The sequence below is a fragment of the Diadema antillarum genome, unplaced genomic scaffold (genome assembly GCF_040938485.1).
Source record: "Diadema antillarum isolate AM-2024a unplaced genomic scaffold, OU_Dant_1.0 seq00001553_RagTag, whole genome shotgun sequence".
NCBI lineage: Eukaryota > Metazoa > Echinodermata > Echinoidea > Diadematoida > Diadematidae > Diadema > Diadema antillarum.
In genome coordinates, this window is record NW_027272282.1 from 193,464 (window position 1) to 213,161 (window position 19,698).

Consider the following 19,698-nt stretch of genomic DNA (forward strand, 5'->3'; position numbering starts at 1 on the left):
TGTTTTATCATAATTTCATGGTTCGAAGTCCACTGAGACCACAGCACGAACGAAAAGACATAGAGGGAGAGGGAGAGAGACAGGGAGGGAAAGAAAGAGAGACGGGGGGGGGGGTAGGTTCATGACATAATAACTGATCAAAGTTCTAATTAGTTCACACGTCTTCGTCAGTTTCTGTTTGCAGCCGATAAGTGTCGTGGTGGAAAATAAAGCGCGGGAAAGTTTGTGTCATTCTTGGGCTACCGTGGGTCACTCGCGTTTGAAGCACATCTTTATGTTTTTCTTTGTCGTCCAACCCTCCCACATTCATTACAGACCGAAGAAAGAGGAGAGGGACGGAGCTTATGCTCGAATTCGATGTTGATGTTGTTTTCTCCTTCTTCCTTCTCTTCTCTCGCTCGGCAGAAATGTGTTAACTAGCGAGACACATGTCCTTGTTTGGTGAAAAGTGTTGACGATTTTCGCAGCTTTGACAATCGGGTTGGGTCGTGGGCAGCCATCGGGGGGCGCTAGATTTAACTGGCAGTGTCTTGCCAAGTGTCGCATTTGGCGCTGTGCGAATAGCGTCTAAAACCAGGCCAAATATGGGCGAGCTGTGATGCGAAGGCGATGAACCGACAGGTTTCGGGTTTTCACACCTCTCTTCTCCAGTCTGTGTCACTCCTCATAGGTGTTTAGCTTGGAATAACACACCGAGTGCTCGCTAGTACAGAGCTAGAAACGTTAACGTTTGATTTTCGTTTGTTATTGTTGTTGTTGTCGCTGCTAATGTCTGCTCTGCAGCGCTAAGAACCACACACACGAAAGTAACTTTCCCCAGTCCTTAGTATAGACACCAACTAAAACAGCAACAACGAAGTCGCAGAAGTTCAACCAAGGAGGTATTCTCTCATACCTCCTTGGTTCAACCACCATAATTGGATGTAACAGATTTGCAATTGTACAATGAAATTAAGTGCACCTTTGGGATGATGAAAATTAATAGTTTGCCCATTTCCGTCACAGAGACGAGCTTTTAATTGTGCTGCTAAACCGTTTTCAGCATCATCCACCCTGCATACATATGATATATAATAGCAACAGTTTTGGCACGAGTTCTTGTCACCACCTCTACACGTCTCATAGCGGCTAACCGCGACAAGACTTGTGGGCGAGATTTTTTTTTAAATAGAGCGCCCCCAATCGACGACAAGCAGTACACGTTACAGAGTTCAAGTTCGTTTGCCACGGAGTTTCCGTTAGTCGAGATCAACGCTGCAGGTAGCGTGATGATGTCCCTTCATAAGCCTGTCCCTTCATAAGCCAGGCAGGCATGGTACGCACATTGTCCTTGTTGCGTTGCTAGAATATCTCAATGGGTGTGGAAAAATTTGCAAAAACAAAAAACAAAAAACAAAAACAAAAACAAAAACAAAAACAAAAAACAGAGACAAACCGCTCCCCATACTTCAACAAAATTAGCACAATTTGAACAAAACACGTAAGGCTTCTTCTTGTGTCGGTTGACTGACATATAACTAACGGGCTAATCAGCTGAGTTTACAAACCCAATCCCTGCATGACGTGTGTAGCGCAAGCATAAACTGCCCATTCTTTCGTACTCTCAACCTTCATATTTGATATATTGAATTCAATGAATATAAATATTTTCTATATCACTATTTTTTTTTCTCTCTTGTCACATCTTGATAGACGATCCTGAATTCGATGCATAAATACCAACCTCGTTTCCACATCGTCAAAGCCAACGACATCCTCAAGCTGCCCTGGAGTCAATTTCGGACGTTCGTCTTCAGAGAGAACGAGTTTATCGCTGTCACGGCTTATCAGAACGAAAAGGTGAGAAGAATGTTAGCCCACTTTCATTTCATCTTTCTTCTCTATTATTTTGTGTCTCGACATGGTGATCTACTTCACGCGTACGTGTGTCTTTTTGATTAGTTGTGTGAATTCGGCTTCTCTCCCCACCCCCGAAATTATACACAAAAAGTGTTAATATTGCAATATTAAAGGTGTGTATATATTGTTATTCTAGGCATCAGTTCGATCTGGTGTAGTTCTGTGGTGACATCGAGAGCTAAAATTTTGTGAAAATGACTCGAGATAGGCCTATTACTACTTATTCAGAACAAGTTCATTTCATATAATGCACACATGCAGACACATACTGATATGTATAGTTAGAGAAAATATCGGCTTGATTTACTGTTAGCGGGTGTGCATGAATACACATCATGCTATTCTTGAAGCAATCCTCGATTTATCTAATCTACGTGCTCTGTCCTTCTTCCAATGATTAAAGCAAAACGGAAATGCATTGTATGAATGTACTGGTACTCAGATCATGTAATTTGTCTGCCAACATTTAATGTTGACTCCGAAATGCCAGTATACGTTTCCAATCAACAAACGCGTACATTTCAGTAACGTCCTGTATTCAAAATGCCAGCTTAGAGATATCACGGGTGTGTTTCGCATTCTCATAATCTCAATTCATGCAAAATCAAACCACTATTGCATTTTATTCGCTGTTGCAATTTACACTGCTTCTTATGTATGTTATGAGAATGTAGACCGAGACCACCACTAACCCCATTATTCATATTACATATAATAGGAAATATTACATTAAGAGCAAAAAGAATAACGAGAAATGATAATCTTTTTATGTGTTTTTTGTCAAAGCATAGCCGAATTTTCACAAATATAGATAAATAGAAATAAATAAATAATTATGTTTTATAAGATCAGACAAAATTATTTGTCATTCTCGTTTAATACCGTCGCCATTTACTTTCCATGATAGTGATATTAACAGAAAAAGAATATTATGTCAAGTTAATAATGTTCATGCAATCAATAATGGTTTGTGCTGCGTGTATGTTTCCAGGGTTGTTGTTTTTTTTTTCAGTTGTACCGTAAATTCAGCTATTTATTGGTGAAAATTTAGATAGCGTCCTGATGCAAAGGATGTGTGATGTGGATGGTTTTCTGGTGTTTCGTTAGTTTGTTGTTAAATCACCAGTGCTAATCGTGCCAGCTGTAACTGAAAAGGGGATAAATGTGTCTTACTGGTCAAGATATTACGCACAAGTCGGTCAATAAAGCGTGGTGTGAATTTCGTCTTGTGTAAAGATGCAAAGATGCGGGGGATGCTGCCGCCATGGTGATACACTGTAATGATAGGGGGTTTACGAAGGCGAGTAAAATTAAGGAGGAAGGGGAGAGAAAAATTCTGCGTTCGCTGAACTGGCATCGAGGTGAAAAAGAAAAATGACACTCGGCGTTTTGTGGGTCCGTCATTATTGGATGTTATTGCGTCCAATCATAATCTTTTGCCTTCTGGTTACAAGCGTTATTGTTGGATTACTGATTCTTCCTGCCGCTGCCCAAGAGCCTTTTGCTCAGTCACGGGTAGCATATTTTCTTTCCAGCCAGCGATGATGGATTCCACTGTTCCAATTACTCTCGTCGTCCTTCTTTGAGCACCTCGAGAACGAAATTGAAAAATGGATTTCGAGCATCGCGTCACGACGAGCGTGATACGGTTTTAGTAGATTTTAATTTCCCTCTCTTTGCGAGCTCTCATACCGTCCTACCAGCACCAGCGACGGTTTCTCCCCTCCGACGCCACCGGGCTTAGCGGTCGACGCCCACTGTGTCATTTGTCCAAACCTCCAAGACTAACCCTGGCTCTGAAATATAATGAGAGGCGTCTTCTCTTAGCGCGCTTTTTCTTCATCTTCTAGCAGTGAGGTGGGACATGAGATGTCCATGGCTCTTTCTCCACTGGCGTCGAGTCCGCCGACGGTCTGGATGGAGAAACCCGTGGGTCTCAAACTTACCTTTGACTTGAGGGAATGAGAGGAAAAAAAATTCTGATGATAAGCCTGAAAGTCAACCCATGAAAATTTAAAAGGGGATATATGCAGCATATCCTTCCTTAAAAAAAAAACCCTCTGTTAGATGTCGTAGGCCAAATTGCCTCCATTTTATTAAGCGCTTCTCTCTCCCCGCTCGACTTCGATGCAGTGCAGCGCGTGGGCGAACCTCAGAAAAGGGCTTTGTGACACCGAAATAATCCCTGGGTGAGGATTAGGGGGTTGGTGCGATTTGTCTATTCTAAGCACTTTCTTCATATCCCACGTCGAAGGAGGATAAACAGTGGTAATTTGCGGCTGTGCCCCTTTTTGCCACAGTATTTTGAAAATTGCAGGGGAGAAATTTGATTTGTTTTTTAGTCGGGGAGTCATATCGTCTTCCTCGCCATCAGACATTAAGGGTACACTCTTGTGCTTCTGTCAGCTGGGAAGGTGATGCAATCTCGAGTTTTCTCGAGGATACAACGCCTCGATTCGGATCCGGCGAGATGGGAAGAGATTTGGCTTGATGCAGTTCTTATCGATCTGTGTCCCGCGTCGGCCGCGGCAAATTACAGAATGATGACTAGCTCGCCACCCCTCTTATTAGTTATGTATTATGCAGGTAGCAGATTTATCAGTAAACATTATTTTACGAGGGTAATGAAGGAACGAAGGGAGGGGGAAAGAGTGCGAAACGGGAGGATAGAAAGATTTGCGTGGAATCTTGACTCATCTGGATGTCGAAATGTTATCAATCCAATTCATCAGACTAAATTTTTACTCGAGATGATAAGGGCTCGTGTATAAGCTAACCTGCCTTCTCTCTTTACCGGTAAAGGGGAGGGGAAAGGGGGGGGGGGGGTTGAGGCAATGTTGAGTTCAGCGATATATATTACCATGGAAACGCGACCCTTATTATTGCACCGTCCTGATAAGTCATTTCCCCTGATAAATTTCGCCAAGGGGAAAAATACTGATGCCACCTCGTCGCCTCTCTTTATACGCAAATGCAGGTTGTGTGGAGTCGATCCCCGGGCTCATTAGATTAGTATGCAGGCTGGGGTGTCGGTTGCCTTTTAAAGGCGACTATTTGTGTAATGACGCGCACAAGCTCCCGCGCTGCTAAATTGTCACACCATTTTTCTCCCAAACACCCATTTACCGGGCATGTTGATCACACTTGTGAGTGACGGAGCTCATTACGATGTGGCCCGGCTCCGAAGACGTTAACGCGAAACGTGTTTATGACGCTGCCGACCGCTCCCCCACGCACCTTTTGCAGTCACCCCAGCACGGGCCGGGGCGCCTGACTAGAATCCACTCCCCTCCTCCCTAGCATCTCACCTTGTTCCTCTCGCTCCTCACCCTTACCTCCTCATCTATCTCCCAAGTCCCATTTCTCGAATTCATCTCTGCAGAGAGGTGGAAATTATTGCAAGTGTTGCGCGGGGACCGTGTTCATTACGAGAAGCAATTTTCTTCGAGGCGCGAGCCGTGCCATGTTCGTCGCACAATCGTGCCCGGCGACTCCCGGGCGTGATACCGTTCGTCTGTCCGCCCTAACACCTCCCTTCTCTCTAGCTTTCCCCTAGGGACAGAGTTTCCCGCCAAGCGTGTCAACCAGACATTACTTAGAATTCCAAACTCGATTGTATCTTCGACCGCGGCAAGTTTCCCGCCAAAAATGAGAGAAGATTAAAGCGCTCATCGAACGCTTCGATGATAGAACGGAAGAGTTGTTGTGGTTGTTTTCTCTAGAGCGAGGGAGGAGGGGTAGACAAACGTCTCACATTATGAGATATTGAAATGTCCTACCATGCCCTCTCATATTGGTACTGCTTGTTTGTACCGTAATCACGTTTTTCGATTAAACTTCGAAGCTGTCTTTTCCACAGTGATGAACTGCCCAAACACGAAATGCTTCTGTGTTTCTCACCAGCGCGCGCACCTTTTATGGTTATAAATTCATTGCATCGAACACGTGTGATCTCGGTGTAATCATTCCGCGCGCTCACGTTAGGCGGACAAACTATGTATGTTCTGCGGTTTTTTTTTCCTGTTGGGAGTAGCGTAACACCTCTGGCGGCAGGCGCAAGATTTGGTGGCATCTTGGGCACTGTTTCCCCTCCCACGTAATTCGGCGATGGAAAATTGAAAATGCGATTGGATTTCATGAGATAATGGCCATAAGGGACCTCTTTCAAAGTATCTCCACTCTTTATGCGTATGAATATACTATTATCTTTTTTTTTTCTTGCTGTTTTCAATCATTGTGGACCTACAACCTGAATATTTTGTGGTGATTCTAGTAGCGAATCGTGATTTGTTGCTTCAATTAAAGTGTTAGCCGTGTACACGATATCACGCATAACTTGGAAAATACAGTCAACAATATCGTCTTTACTATTTTTTCCCCGAATTAGCGTTTTGTTATGCTTGTATACGGTATGATACCGTGCAAAGTTGATTCTTGTAGCATACTACTAATACTACTATTTTCGAGTACGTAATTCCGCCTAACCCTCACTTAGCACGCGATTTTAAATTTCTGTTGACGTTGTGTGCAACCATATTGCCAATGAGTTCATGCAAACTATTTATTTATCTACTTATTTTTTTACTTTTTCTTGTCACAGATCACGCAGCTCAAGATTGACCACAACCCGTTCGCCAAAGGTTTCCGGGACTCAGGTGCCGGAAAGCGGGAAAAGAGGTGAGCAGTTTGTCATCAAATAAAAATAGTTTTTTACGCTGCACCATAAGAATATACACTTTTTTGTTTTTCGGGAAAATTATATATATATATATATATATATATATATATATATATATATATATATAATATATATTGTATAAAGTGAGCTGGGAATTAGCGATTCCTTCATTGCAGTAAAACACGTTTTATCGTACACTTTTGCTTAAAAACATTGTAGTCCTTATTTAAAGAGACATCGTATTAATAATTCCAGTAAATCTACAGGAAAATCCCCTTCGGAAAATAATGATGCCAGTAAGTTGGTGCAGAAATCGATTCCCGCAACGAGATTTTGAAATGCGCAGGTTTTTGAAGCGCAAGCACTGCCCAGGCGTTTGGAAATTATTGGTTAATCGGATGATCGCCGATATTGGCTTGATTACAACAGGTGTTTATTACACTAATCCTCGTGATGCAGCAGTGCTCAAGAGAAGTCCTTGGATTCTTGAATAGCTCAGACGAGTTAGCCATTAGGCAATCCCGTTTTCGTCACCGTGAATATACAGGAAATTGGCAGCGGCTAGTTGGCATGGAGTGCAAAGAAGTATGGATACATCTGGTGGAAATTTGCAGCCATTCGTTTAAAGAGCGACACGATGGTTGCGGACTCTGATTGTAATATCGAGAGGACGAGAAAGTTTGATCGAAAACGAAGCGTAAAGAATTTAAAAAAATAGCAGAATGCAAACCGATGTGTAATTTCAAAGATTAAGCTGTGTCAAAGAGTGGCGGGTTTTTTTATTGTTGGCATACAGTCAGTCTCATCTGGGCTTAGATTGGATTATTCCTCTCATCATGAATGGCAACAAAACGTACTAGATGTCGATAGTACCCTAATACTTTCGTCCTGGTAAGGTTCAAGTTAACAAGGGTGTGGTCACGTACATCTTGGAAGCTTCTACTCCTCCTTACCTTACAATTTGTTTCGATAGTTTCCATTCAACGATATTTTCATATTCTTAGCCAATCTCACTGTATTTCCTTTCAAATGAAATGACCGCCGTTTAATGGGAGCAATCATAATCCGAATCACTTATTTCCAGTTAGTTTGAATATCATTATCATGGGGCATCATACGGCGTACGCTGACGCCTCAAACCCCAAACTCTCCTTGGATACTCCGAAGTGACAAACATTGCATTTTATTATGTCACGGGGAGGACCCCATGCATATACTTTCTCCGTCTCATCACCATTATTATTGCCGAATCCATTCACGGAGCATCTCTTAATAGAAGCCGCTATGAATCAGCAGACTTTGGTGTTACTCGCACGGTCTCTAATCACGCCATTAACAAGGGTTGTTTAATTTAATCATTTCCTTCCCCATCCGCATGTTTTAATTCCCTCATTGACATTATCGCAGCCTCTTGGATCGGTCACTAGGCGAGTTCTCCCGAAAAAGGCGCGCTTTTGTTAACTCGTGCGTGCTATGCCATTCGCGTTTTTCCCGCCAGCATATACAGCAGAGCGTATTAAAGTTTATTGGGATCTTTATGATGCTGTACATCAATGCGAAACGGCGGCATACGACTCGTTCAAATTCAACTTTCGGAAAATAAAAAGAACGAATCAAGGCGGTTAACAGCCTTTAAGAACTGAGGACGTATAGGTCAAACGCGAAAGGTTGATCACCTCACGATCAAGGAAGGCGCATAGAAGTTCGCAAAGACACTCTCACAACAGCCATCATATTTTGGAATGTACTTTCATGGCGTCATTAAGATGTTCAAAGAGAAAAGAAGGACGCAACCACAAAAAGAACAAGAAAAAACAAACCAACAAAGCAAAAGAAAGGACGTTAAAAAGTACATTGAAGGGGAACGAACTGTCGGAATCTTGCGATGCGATTACGTAATACCGCCCCCTTCTTATTCATTCTCGCCCCTGGCATAGCAGCGTTGTAGATGGACGAGGACACGGACTTCAAATTGGCAACATGCGTATCCACCTGTATCATCTTAGGATGAGTCTAAATCAAAATATTTTACATTATTCAGAGACATTAGATACGTCATGATCGAGAGTCAGTCCCCCCCCCCCCCCCTTGCGATTTCAAGGCAGTTGCTGCTGTACATGAATCATGTTTTTGTCCCTTTCACCTCCTTTCTGGAGAACTGACCTTCTAAGAAGCTTCACCTACCTGTGTTTTAGCACGGGATTGTCCTCGGTGTCACATGTTTGTAAGGGTCATGTGACCAATAATATAAGTGCAGTCGTTGTCAGCAGCTGCCCGTAATATTCTTCGGAGCCATCAGGCGCGATGTGATGGCACCAACCGAACGAGCTGCTATCGCTCTGTGCGCTCACACCTCTCGACATGCGAACTCAATGCGATTTGGTTGCATGGAGAGTATCCCTTACAGTGCACTTTTATGCATGTATTACCCATGAGTACTAATTATTGTCTAGCAGGTTAGGCTGGTAACCTTATCAAAAGTGCAAATCCTTGTGACGCAACCTCACGTCACATTACACTACATTTACGTCGCCATTAAACCACACATAACGCTCTCTCCATTTCTTTATGTAATAATGCGAAAGAATGCTTCCATTGATACGTCAGCTGTGCATCAACAATTATTACCATTCAATCATGAGTATTAATCTTAGACTTTGAAAATCGCATTTAATGTGTGTTATGAAGACATCAGATACAAGAAACTTTGTCTCTCTCGCTATCTGTCTGTTTCATAAGCATCTATCCATCCATCCATCCATCTATCTATCTATCTATCTATCTATCTATTTATCTATCAATCTATCTATCTATCTATTCATCTATATATTTATCTATCTATCTATTCATCTATCTATCTATCTATCTATCTATCTATTTATCTATCTATCTACCTATCTATCTATCTATCTATTCATCTATCTATCTATCTATTCATCTATCTATCTATCTATCTATTCATCTATCTATCTATCTATTCATCTATCTATCTATCTATCTATTCATCTATCTATCTATCTATCTATTCATCTATCTATCTATCTATTCATCTATCTATCTATCTATCTATCTATTCATCTATCTATCTATCTATTCATCTATCTATCTATCTATCTATCTATCTATCTATCTATAAATCTATCTATCTATTTATCTATTTATCTATACATTCATTTACCTCTCGCTTTCTTTTCATTGTTCTTTGGCGCTTGTGGGTTTTTTTTTCCTAAGCTACACTCTACTGCAAAGTTACTTTGTTACAATTTTGTTGAAGATAAAACATCGTAGAAAGAAATGCATATTTCACAGCCCTGTTTATGGTAAACGTCCAAGTGGTGAAACTTATAGAGGAAATAAGCAAAATTATGTAATTTATTAGAGACGTGGGTTCGAGAGAGTAGTATTTCACTTCGATTCCAAATCCTTCATTGTTTTGTGCCAAAAACATCAACTGGGGTGTATAATTAATCATTTTCGGAAAGTACAATATACACGATTTTCCTGTAGAAACGTCACGCATATTACATTATTACACATTTTCAAGTAGGAACATTTGTAGAATGTCGAAGATTAAAAAAATGATCAAATCAGTCTCCACATTGCTTTGTGTGGATTTACAACAAGCAGAAGTTTTACAAATTCGCCTTGGCTACCACGTGATCGAAATGATTGTTTCGACATCCATGTGGCATTATCAATGTGTAAACTTTCTTTTGACTTGTAAAGAGTGTTGTTTATTATACGATGTGCTCAAACTTTCTTTTTGAGTTGCTATTATGATTATTGGTTTCATCCATGACATATATGTGAGATCAATTTTCTAGAGAAAAAAAAGTTACCATAAAAGTTCCTGCTCTTAAACATGACCACTCGCACGATCTCTACAACACATGGTGGCGGAAGACTTTTGCAGTATATATGCTGGTACAATATACGTACACTGACGATTTTTTTTTCCTTCATGTTATGATTTTTTTTCCTGTTTCAAATACTAACACAATTTTCCAATGAAAAATTATTCCGCATGTATAATAATCAGTCACCTGCTTCTAAGATAAACGTTACCCTCATAATGCGCAAATGTGCCATACTTCCTGAGGTCCATCAGTTTATGTAAATAATTATTGATGATCACCTCCAGAACAATGCCATAACATTTTAAAAAAATGGTAATTTTCAAGGTAATCGTGGAGTAGATTAGATTACCTCTACACGAACATCAGAAGATAGGGGCAGTATATTTTTTTCTTTCGTTTTTTTTTGTTGCAGATCAGCAAGTGAGTTTGATAATCTTTACAGTATTTTATGATGGGTACTGCAAGATATCACGTTGTGTGGAGTAATGATTTTTGTCTCTTGGTTCGTTTTTTTTAGGGGGCGGGGTGGTGGTCGTAAAGACAATGAAACGTGTTGCAGATGTGAAGTGAGGTACCGCACCCTCCGAGAATTAAAATTGATATAAAGATCACGGTCACGATGTAATTGTAATAATGTAGGAGGGAAGGGAGTCTGCGAGTCTGGCGGACGCATTAACTGCTTGATTACAAAATTTGAACAAAGAACCATTATTCATTCTTTGCACTCATCTGTTTGTTTTATTTTGTTTCCATACTTTCATGTTAATTTTCTGATCGACCTGATCGGAAGCCGAAAACGCGCGTATTTTGATGACGAAGTGCATTTCTGTCTCAGAATGGGTGGAGTTCTGCTAAAAGCTGTCAGAAAGGGGAGATTGAAATAATTATTGTTTACAGTGGAAGGTTACAGGGAAAAACGATTTGATACCGGTCACAGCAAATGGTGGCGTGAGACCGTTCATTATTCTGAGAGAATTAATGGTTTTCGGTTTGTTCTTACAGTTATAAAATTGGCTAATATCCACTATCGCATCAATGAAAAGCTAGGGAATGAGGTTGTTGATACACTGTGCTTACATCAGGAAAACAGAATCTTTTATCATTCACTTACGCAAAATTGCATTCGTAGCTAAAGGAGTATAGGTAATGGTGCGCAGTGATGTTAGGCCACCATTTTGTATTCCTCGTATATGGGGGATACGACATGCGTTCTGAAACATATCCCGGCAAATTTTTCTCGCTATTCTTTTCATTTCGGTTTCTGTGATGGCAAGGGATGGTGTCGGAAGGGAGGGAGGCATATTCAGCCTAGGTGACACAAGGTACGTCGGGGGCAAGACACACACGTAAGTGGTGACGGGATGTAAAATATAAAGTTCAAAGCAAAGCTGGTGCACCATTTGGCGCTGGTGGCTCGTTCGCCTGTATCCAGTTTCGTTTTATCACTCGTGCAGGGTGTGGGGCTGACATCGGGGATGCTCATTTTCGCGTGTCAAGAGCCCATAAAGCAAATATGCTGTTACCACCGACTTGCAAAAACTCTGACGATTACATAGCTTTTCGGGACGATTACGATATTATGGCACTGTTATAATTCAAAACCTAATATCTGATCATGCATCAAGTGTGCATTTCAGGGCGTCACGTTTAATTGTTCGCCAAGGTACCATATCATTACGATCACAAGATTCTTTACAAAAATTGAAATCATATACGAGCAAGCTGTTTTCCATAAAGGTATATTGATGTGCAAGAAAAAAGAGCCAACAACTCCGTATAGGAAAGGATGTCCTTGAGAAATAATGTCGCAAATGATGTATTTACTCATGGATTCCGTTATTATGAAATGGAACATAGATAAAAAGTACAGGCAACATAACTATTTCCATGCCTTGATTTTTCATTTTTGTTCAAACTTTTTCACTCCTCTCTCAGCCGCATTCGGTCCATTCATTTGCAGCGTTTGTCAAGCTGTGTCATTTTTCATCAGTTGTAATTTACATTCAGTATCACGTGACTTGTAAAGATACGCGATCTCATGAATTAGATATATGACGAAGACTAAGGAGTAATGCTACCTTTGATCCCTTTCCCTCAAAGAGAAAACACTGACCTGTTAATGATGTTATCTATTTTGATAGATGCAACCTTTGACCTCGTAAACTAATGACCCATTTCACCATTACTCTCAACTCAATTTCTCTTCTTTTTCTCTCCATTCAATCTCGTGCAGGAAATACATCGGTGCTACGGGTACCTACGAAGCCGACACTCGCGACCCCGACGAACTCCAGAGTGACGGCGAGAACGACTCCGCTGAAGTCAGCACGACCAGTCACGATAAGCACGAAGGTACGATTACGACGCCGATAGCGGTGTAACTCTAGCTCGTCCGGTTTGCGATTAAAAGGGTATAATAATCTTCCTATACACAATCTATCGTGAAAAACCGATAAATTTTCATGAGTACATCGACGATATGATATGCATCAGTTACTGGTATTGTTATTATCATTCAGACAGTGAACAACCTTCCTCAGATTGCATCAGCAGTGTACGCTTTGAATTGTATAATGTTGTATTCGATAATCAGTGCGTTTGTCACTCTTGTTTATTCTAACTGTGCATTTATTGTATGAAACTTGTTTTGCCCTATCAATGCAAACCATTGTAGTCTACGAATAATACTACTTCACTCTCATATTAGGCAAAACAGACCGATAAATAAATGGATGAATATGTATTGCCCTTTTAATCGCTAGTGGACAGGTGCTAGCAAGTACTAAAGACAATGTACTAAGTATACCTATTGAAAATTCCTTACTTCAAACAGAAAAAACACCTTTGTCAAGTGATAATGGTTAGAACTCAAATGAAGATTACTGTCTTACATGACATATATTTGCATGGATATGTAACTACATAATGACGTTTGTGAGCTTGCCAAAATAATGCTGTTGTTAGTTGTAGATATAAAAAGTTAAGATCACAGATCAGCAGACCTTTGCTTTCATTAAAGAAAAGATGTCAAATGACTGGCAAGTGATGATCCATTTGTGTATATTGGTACTTTTGACTTTGGATTTATTGCTATAGCACTCGGTGATTTCCCATAAACTCTGGTCCATGATCTTTACGGAAAAGGACAGAAGTGTTGGAACTTTAGGTTGTGGAGTTGCATTTTGCCCATTGTTGAAGAGTAAGCACCCACACATCCACAGATCGCATCTTCGTGACCATCGCTCATGTATTGATTGAAGTTCTACCCTTGCATCAAACGTAGAATGTAATGAGGAATACGTCATCAATTAGAACGTCTACGTCACTAATACACAGCGCCATGAGGAGTAGAGTATATCTCTCGAAATCATCTCCTTTATTGACATGTAAGCGACTTAGTCAGGTCAAGACAAAGGGTCAAAATCTTCTTCCCTTTTTTTTTTTCTGGCCAAACCAGTCGTCTGTCCCCAACAAAATGCCGGCAGTGTATACACATATTATCTGACTGTTGAAGAAATGTGGCGACTTAAGATCAATGTTTGCGAATCTAGGCTCCCGGCTCCGCGCTCAGTTTGCGAGGGTTAAGAAACTCTAGGAGGGGATTGAGATGGAGGGGGAGAGAGGGAGAGAGGGAGAGGGAAAGATGATGAGGAAGACGGAGAAAGAGAGAGCAAATTGGAGGGGAGGAGGAGGAGGAAAAAATACATGGACAGGCTGTGTAGGGGGGACTTCTCTCCGTAGCCAGAGAGGCGGCAGGATGCTACGCTCCTCCGACACGGAAGACGTAACAAAATGCCCGCCAATTCATCATCACATGTAGGGCGCGGGGACGAGGGTATGAATGAGGTGGTAATGTGACGTGGAGGTTGGACGAGGGGAGGAGAGAGGGAGGGAGGGAGCGGGGCAAGACGACCAAGATGGAAAGAGAAAGAGGGGAGAGAGAGAGAGAGAGAGATGGGGTAAGAGATGGCAAGAGGGAGGTTGGGATGGGGTGTAACCGGGGAAAACGTACCGGAATCCTCCTCCCGGTTTTGTCCGGGTTTGTGAGGAATCGCGTAAACTTGAGCTCATTCATCACCCGGGAAAGCCCGCGGTGATTTTCACAACTCCTGACTCTAGCACTGACAAATAGATAGAAGCGAGACACTCTTTGATGATATACATAGCACACACACACACACACACACACACACACACACACTATGTGTACACACACATACTCACACACACACACACAGACACAGACACACACACAACCCTCACACACTCACGGTCACGAATTTCTTCGCGTGTGGCGATGTATCGCCACCACTGGTTATTATTTTTTCTCCAATTTTGAGTGATAGGCACCACTTCCTGTTGATATTAATGAGTTATTTTTTTCCCCTCGAGATGCACGATAATGTATATTTTAGGAAGCCCCAAATGAGAGATATCAGCAAAACTTGAGGTTGTCACGAATTGTGCGACATCGCCAAGCGATGAGACTGGATGGGCGACTGGAAGGCGCGCAACGTTGTGTGTTTTGCACCTAGCGTGAAATTTTCTCGCCAGCTAATCGTCCTCAAAGAATGTTTGAGATATGATTTATAACGGGTGTCTCTCTCTCTCTCCCTTCTCTTCAAATCTTCCCCCTCTCTCTCCACCTCTCTTCCTCTCTATCTCCCGATCTCTTCCTTCTATGCTTTTTCTTCTTTAATTTGTCACCTGACAGGTCATTCATCACATGAATTGGCTCGGCTAGCCAGTGAGGGTCGGTTGAACGGTCCGAGTCTGAGCAAGTGTAAACCTGGCGACACGAAGGAAGCAGCTCACGCCAGCACCAAGGAGGACGTTGAGATGCGTGATGAGAGTAAGGAGCAGGAGAGGCGGATTGATGGTAAACACAGATTAAGTCAGGAGGACATCGGCTGCGACAAGAAAACCGATGGCGAGCGATCAGACTCTCGCAAGAGTGACGGCCCCAACTCGCGCCTATCCCCCACCGGCCTCCACCTCGGCTCGGCCGGCTCCTCCTTTTCCTCGCTGCACGGGTCGCACCCACCGGTTGTCACTCCGATCTACCCCACGCCCCAGCAACTATTCCTGAACCCACACGCCCTCCATGGGGCGGTGCCCGGCTTAGGGGCCATGCACCACATGCTACCCCTTGCCACCTCGTCCTCCCATTCACCTGGACACCACAGTTACCTGGACGCGCACCCTTTCGCATTGGGCGCGGCTCATGCCTCTGGACTTCTTGCATCGCAAGGGGGCGCGGCCAGCTTTGGTAATCTGTATTCCGACGCGGCTGCTCTGAGCTCTGTGTATGCCAGCAACCCGTGTACTAGTGCAATATTAAATGGACATCCACGATTAAGATTCTCGCCCTACCCTCTACCAGTGACTAGCACTACCATGGTAACCACGGCCAACCCACTAGCCACGCCCCTCCCCTACGAAAGCGCGTTACATTCTTCACTGTCATCATTCGGCGCCAGCTCGCTGCTAACAGCTGCCTCGGCGTCAACGTCGCCAACATCGTCATCATCGTCACTTCCAACCAGCAAAGACGTCCCGACATCGCCGGCGACATCGGTCAGCGCTGCCACCAACGAACTCCAGAGCATACAGAGAATGGTGAGCGGGCTCGACAAAACCCCGAAATGACTCGCAGCAGAAACAGACCGTCATGAACATGTATCCTCTATAACACCACGAATGTTACCTTGAAGGCAAACAAATGAAATGAACCTTGTTGTCGATTGCTTCTAACACAGCTTTCGCCATTCAATCATTTTATGTCGTCTGCTCAGCTCGGACAGTGTAGCACGACGTTGCCGCTTTGACAACATTAGTGATTTATAGGAATACATCAACGGTTTACTAAACCGTTTTCTGCATTAAAAACACTCAGGGTTCATTTTTTTTTTCTTTGGTGCAAAGTGTGGGGCGAGGAAGTCCCTGCATAGGCGGCGCAAACGACAGCTGAAGTGTGCGAGAAAATTATGTGAGCTGCCGCGCTTTGGTGACAGCGGGACGCCAGCCACGCAGTCACGTGATCAGTGAGTCGGAATACGAAGTGCGAGAAGATGTGGGGCAGTGTATTCATGTAATTAAGGCATCATGGTCATCTTTGCCGTGTAATTATATATGAAGGCACCGGTGAGGGCTCTTCACACACGCAGGAGGGGCGAGTTCAGCCAATATCTCGGAACTCCTAAGCTCCCCGTGTGTCAAGCCAGAACAGAGCTAATCCGTCATCGTGAAACAAGCACTTCCTTTGTTTGTTTGTTTTCAACTGCAATTTCATTCTCGATATTTCTTGATTCGAGCGGACATGTGTTCGGGGGGCAATTTCGCGTAGCCGCGAGTTCGCCACACACACTGGGCAACTATCAAGGGTTTTCTCGGCGTGTATGTAGCCGGGTCGCGGGCTGTTGAAGGAGGTTGTAAATTGTCAAATCTCTGTTGGCATTTTTTTTATCACGTCCATAAGGAAGGTACTGTTCTCCCTTTTACATGACCCGACATTTGGACAGTGTTTAGATCAATATTTCACGGAAGTGTCAAAGGCTAGCTTAAGCGTTACCTCGTATTCTGCCAGTTCTTTCCTCATTCTTGTCCAAGTCTCGTATGAATTGTGTTCATCGGACTCTTAGATTCATTTTTCTATACAGGGTAGCAGGGAATCCAACGACACACTAGTCGATTCTGTAGCTTGATTCGTCGTAGCTTTCCAGTTTTATTCATTTAAGCGTCTAATAATGCAAAAATATGATTAATGGGTGACAGGTATTAGGTTCAGTAAATTGTGACGTTAACAGAAGCTGTGGATGTGGTGTTGAATGTAGTCATACTGTACGGTCAAGGTATACGTCTCGTCAAACCCGGGATACCACGGGACTTGGAGCGTAGGTCACATGATTAGCAAAGACCACGATGTTCAATTGCCATGGCAACCATTTACATCTTATGGACCACATTGAAACACAAAAACAAAGACAAGAAGCACGTTATACCTCGTTGAAAGCAGGTACCACTTGTTACTTGCAGATGCTGGGTGTAATGAAGAAAGAAATGCTAAAAACAAAAAGATTGAAATTAATTGCATTAACCAGAACGAGAAATACACGTTGTTCTGAGCTTGTTGAAAGGGAGGGTTTATATTCTTGTTGCAAAGTGATGACTCAATCACTCGTCATGCCTACTTTCAAAAGATACCGTGTCATTATGAATGTGGTTTTAAAACGATATTGTGGCGAAGGATCTTCGTTGGTCTCATGAAAAGAAAATACGATTTTTTCTTTCTTAACAGTGCGCGGTGACAACCATGTGAAGAAAGCTATTCATATTGTACAATGATATATAACGATAGTCAGGATGTACATTTTATATGAGAGGAAAAATTTTGACTGTACAAATGATTGTTTTTTTGAGCTGTCTGTATTCTCTCCATCTCCTAGCATTGTCTCTGTCGTTGTGTATGTGTGTGGTAATTTTATTACTGATGCATTGTGTTCCTCTGTTTCTATCTCCATAACGCACATGGAAGAGAATGTTAAAAAGAACAGATTATAGACTTCTGTTTTTCGTATGAATGTCTCCACGAATCCATCGCAGATCACGATACTATCGACTTCGGTATTATCTTTTTTCTTTTTCTTTTTCTCCTTCTTGTCTCCCTTTTTTTTTCCTCTCTCTCTCGTTCATGTGATCGTCTCGCGGTGGATTTGTTAACGAGATGATAAATCGTAGGCTACAATGTCTTTGGTTCATTGTATACACGAGAAATACGATGACGACGCTGTTTGCGTCACGATCCTTTCCAAGAGTTGATAGCAATTTGTAAATTTTGGCCAATCCATCTTGTCGTAGAAATCCTGCATCCACGTGGGCAGATGCTCGTATAGACTCGTATTTTTTTTTCTTGTCGGTTTGTACAAACTTAGGATCAAGTTTTCTGAAAGCTCGGAGTTATTTATGGTTTCCTTTTTCTATTTGTAAAGAACAGAAATGCTGGATTTTTTTTTTAACAAAAAAAGAAAAAAAGAACACACGATGCTGATTCGTAAACGAACAGATTTTTAAAATAAACGTTATGTAATGTAAATTGATACTTATTTATATGAAATATCGAAATTATAGTCGCTTTTATTCTTCGTATGTTGTGCATTTGACCTCTTCATGTGAAGATGTGTTGAATATATGTCATGAGCAGTAACAGCCTCTGCTAAACGATTAGGCCTTTATTTTCGAAATCCATTGATGTTTAAAAACCCTCTTCAGAAGCAAATAAGTCATTTTTGATAATAATGAGCGTTGCTCGTTTGTGACACTAAAATGAATAAGGTCAGTGCTGGAGACTTCTAAGTTTCATGCGAAATGCAAACGATGTCATTTGGTTATAAACATGTGAATCTGGACGAGAATGTCTATGGATTTCGAATTAGAAGCGTTGTCACGTGATGTAGTTACATCTGTTTCCTGGTTGAAAGAATGTTGCAATGAAGAAATAAAGTCAAACTTACTGTCCTCGGCAAGTTTCTAGGACTATAGTTCAACTACAGCAACGAAAAACATATTACTGCTTCTCTGTTTTGTTTTTGTATTGTTTTATATTTTTGAGTATGTCAGAACGTGTGGATGTCTGTATATGGTTTACTGTCTAAACAAGCTTCGCCTAGTTCGTGGTTTCTCTAATTGGCCGTGTTGTATGCATGTCAGCATGACAGAGTTGAACGCATACAAATGCAGCTACGGATGCGCGCGTGTGTGTGTGTGTATGAGTGCGTGCGTGCCTGCGTCCAGTGTGCGTCAATTTCTCCACAGTCTAAAGGGAATTTCACAATTTTAAGTGCTTGTTACATTCCCCGGTGATTGAGGTATTTTGACAATAACAGCACAGGAATTTGAGTGACATGCTTCCATACAAGCTCGAGAGTTCCAATTTTTGAACTGTCTTGGTAGCCCCAAATCGACCTTTGCCGCTGTTGATTTCAAAAGTAGATAAACAAAATATATTATTATATATATCATAACTACACAGGATAACAAATGCGCACACACTCACACACATTGAAGCATCAAGGCATCTGACGCGTGTGTGGATGTGAGAAGAGAAATAAGTGCAGAGGCGTGTGTGGCTATCTACCATGACACTGATATCAGTAATTATCTTTTTTGATATACTCTATTTGAATTTCATTCAATATCAGGCTCAGTTTCACAATGGAATTAGTATGAACAAAGGTAAACAACTGAATATGTATATATATATAATGT

At 41.9% G+C, this 19,698-nt stretch overlaps 1 protein-coding gene across 3 annotated transcripts in view; it reads left to right on the forward strand.

The window, feature by feature from the left end:
- The window catches only part of LOC139710677 (uncharacterized), a 44,878-nt gene extending 25,885 nt beyond the window's left edge, over window positions 1-18,993 (forward strand). Inside the window, exons 3-7 of one of the 3 annotated variants that reach the window (XM_071622597.1) lie at window positions 1,693-1,839; window positions 6,500-6,576; window positions 11,709-11,780; window positions 12,668-12,786; window positions 15,149-18,993. In XM_071622597.1, coding sequence (XP_071478698.1) covers window positions 1,693-1,839; window positions 6,500-6,576; window positions 11,709-11,780; window positions 12,668-12,786; window positions 15,149-16,083 — 1,350 coding nt within the window. In that variant the 3' untranslated portion in view covers window positions 16,084-18,993. The remainder of the gene's footprint in view (window positions 1-1,692; window positions 1,840-6,499; window positions 6,577-11,708; window positions 11,781-12,667; window positions 12,787-15,148) is intronic. The other 2 variants (XM_071622598.1, XM_071622599.1) reach the window with 2 other exon arrangements.
- Window positions 18,994-19,698: the final 705 nt, after the last annotated feature.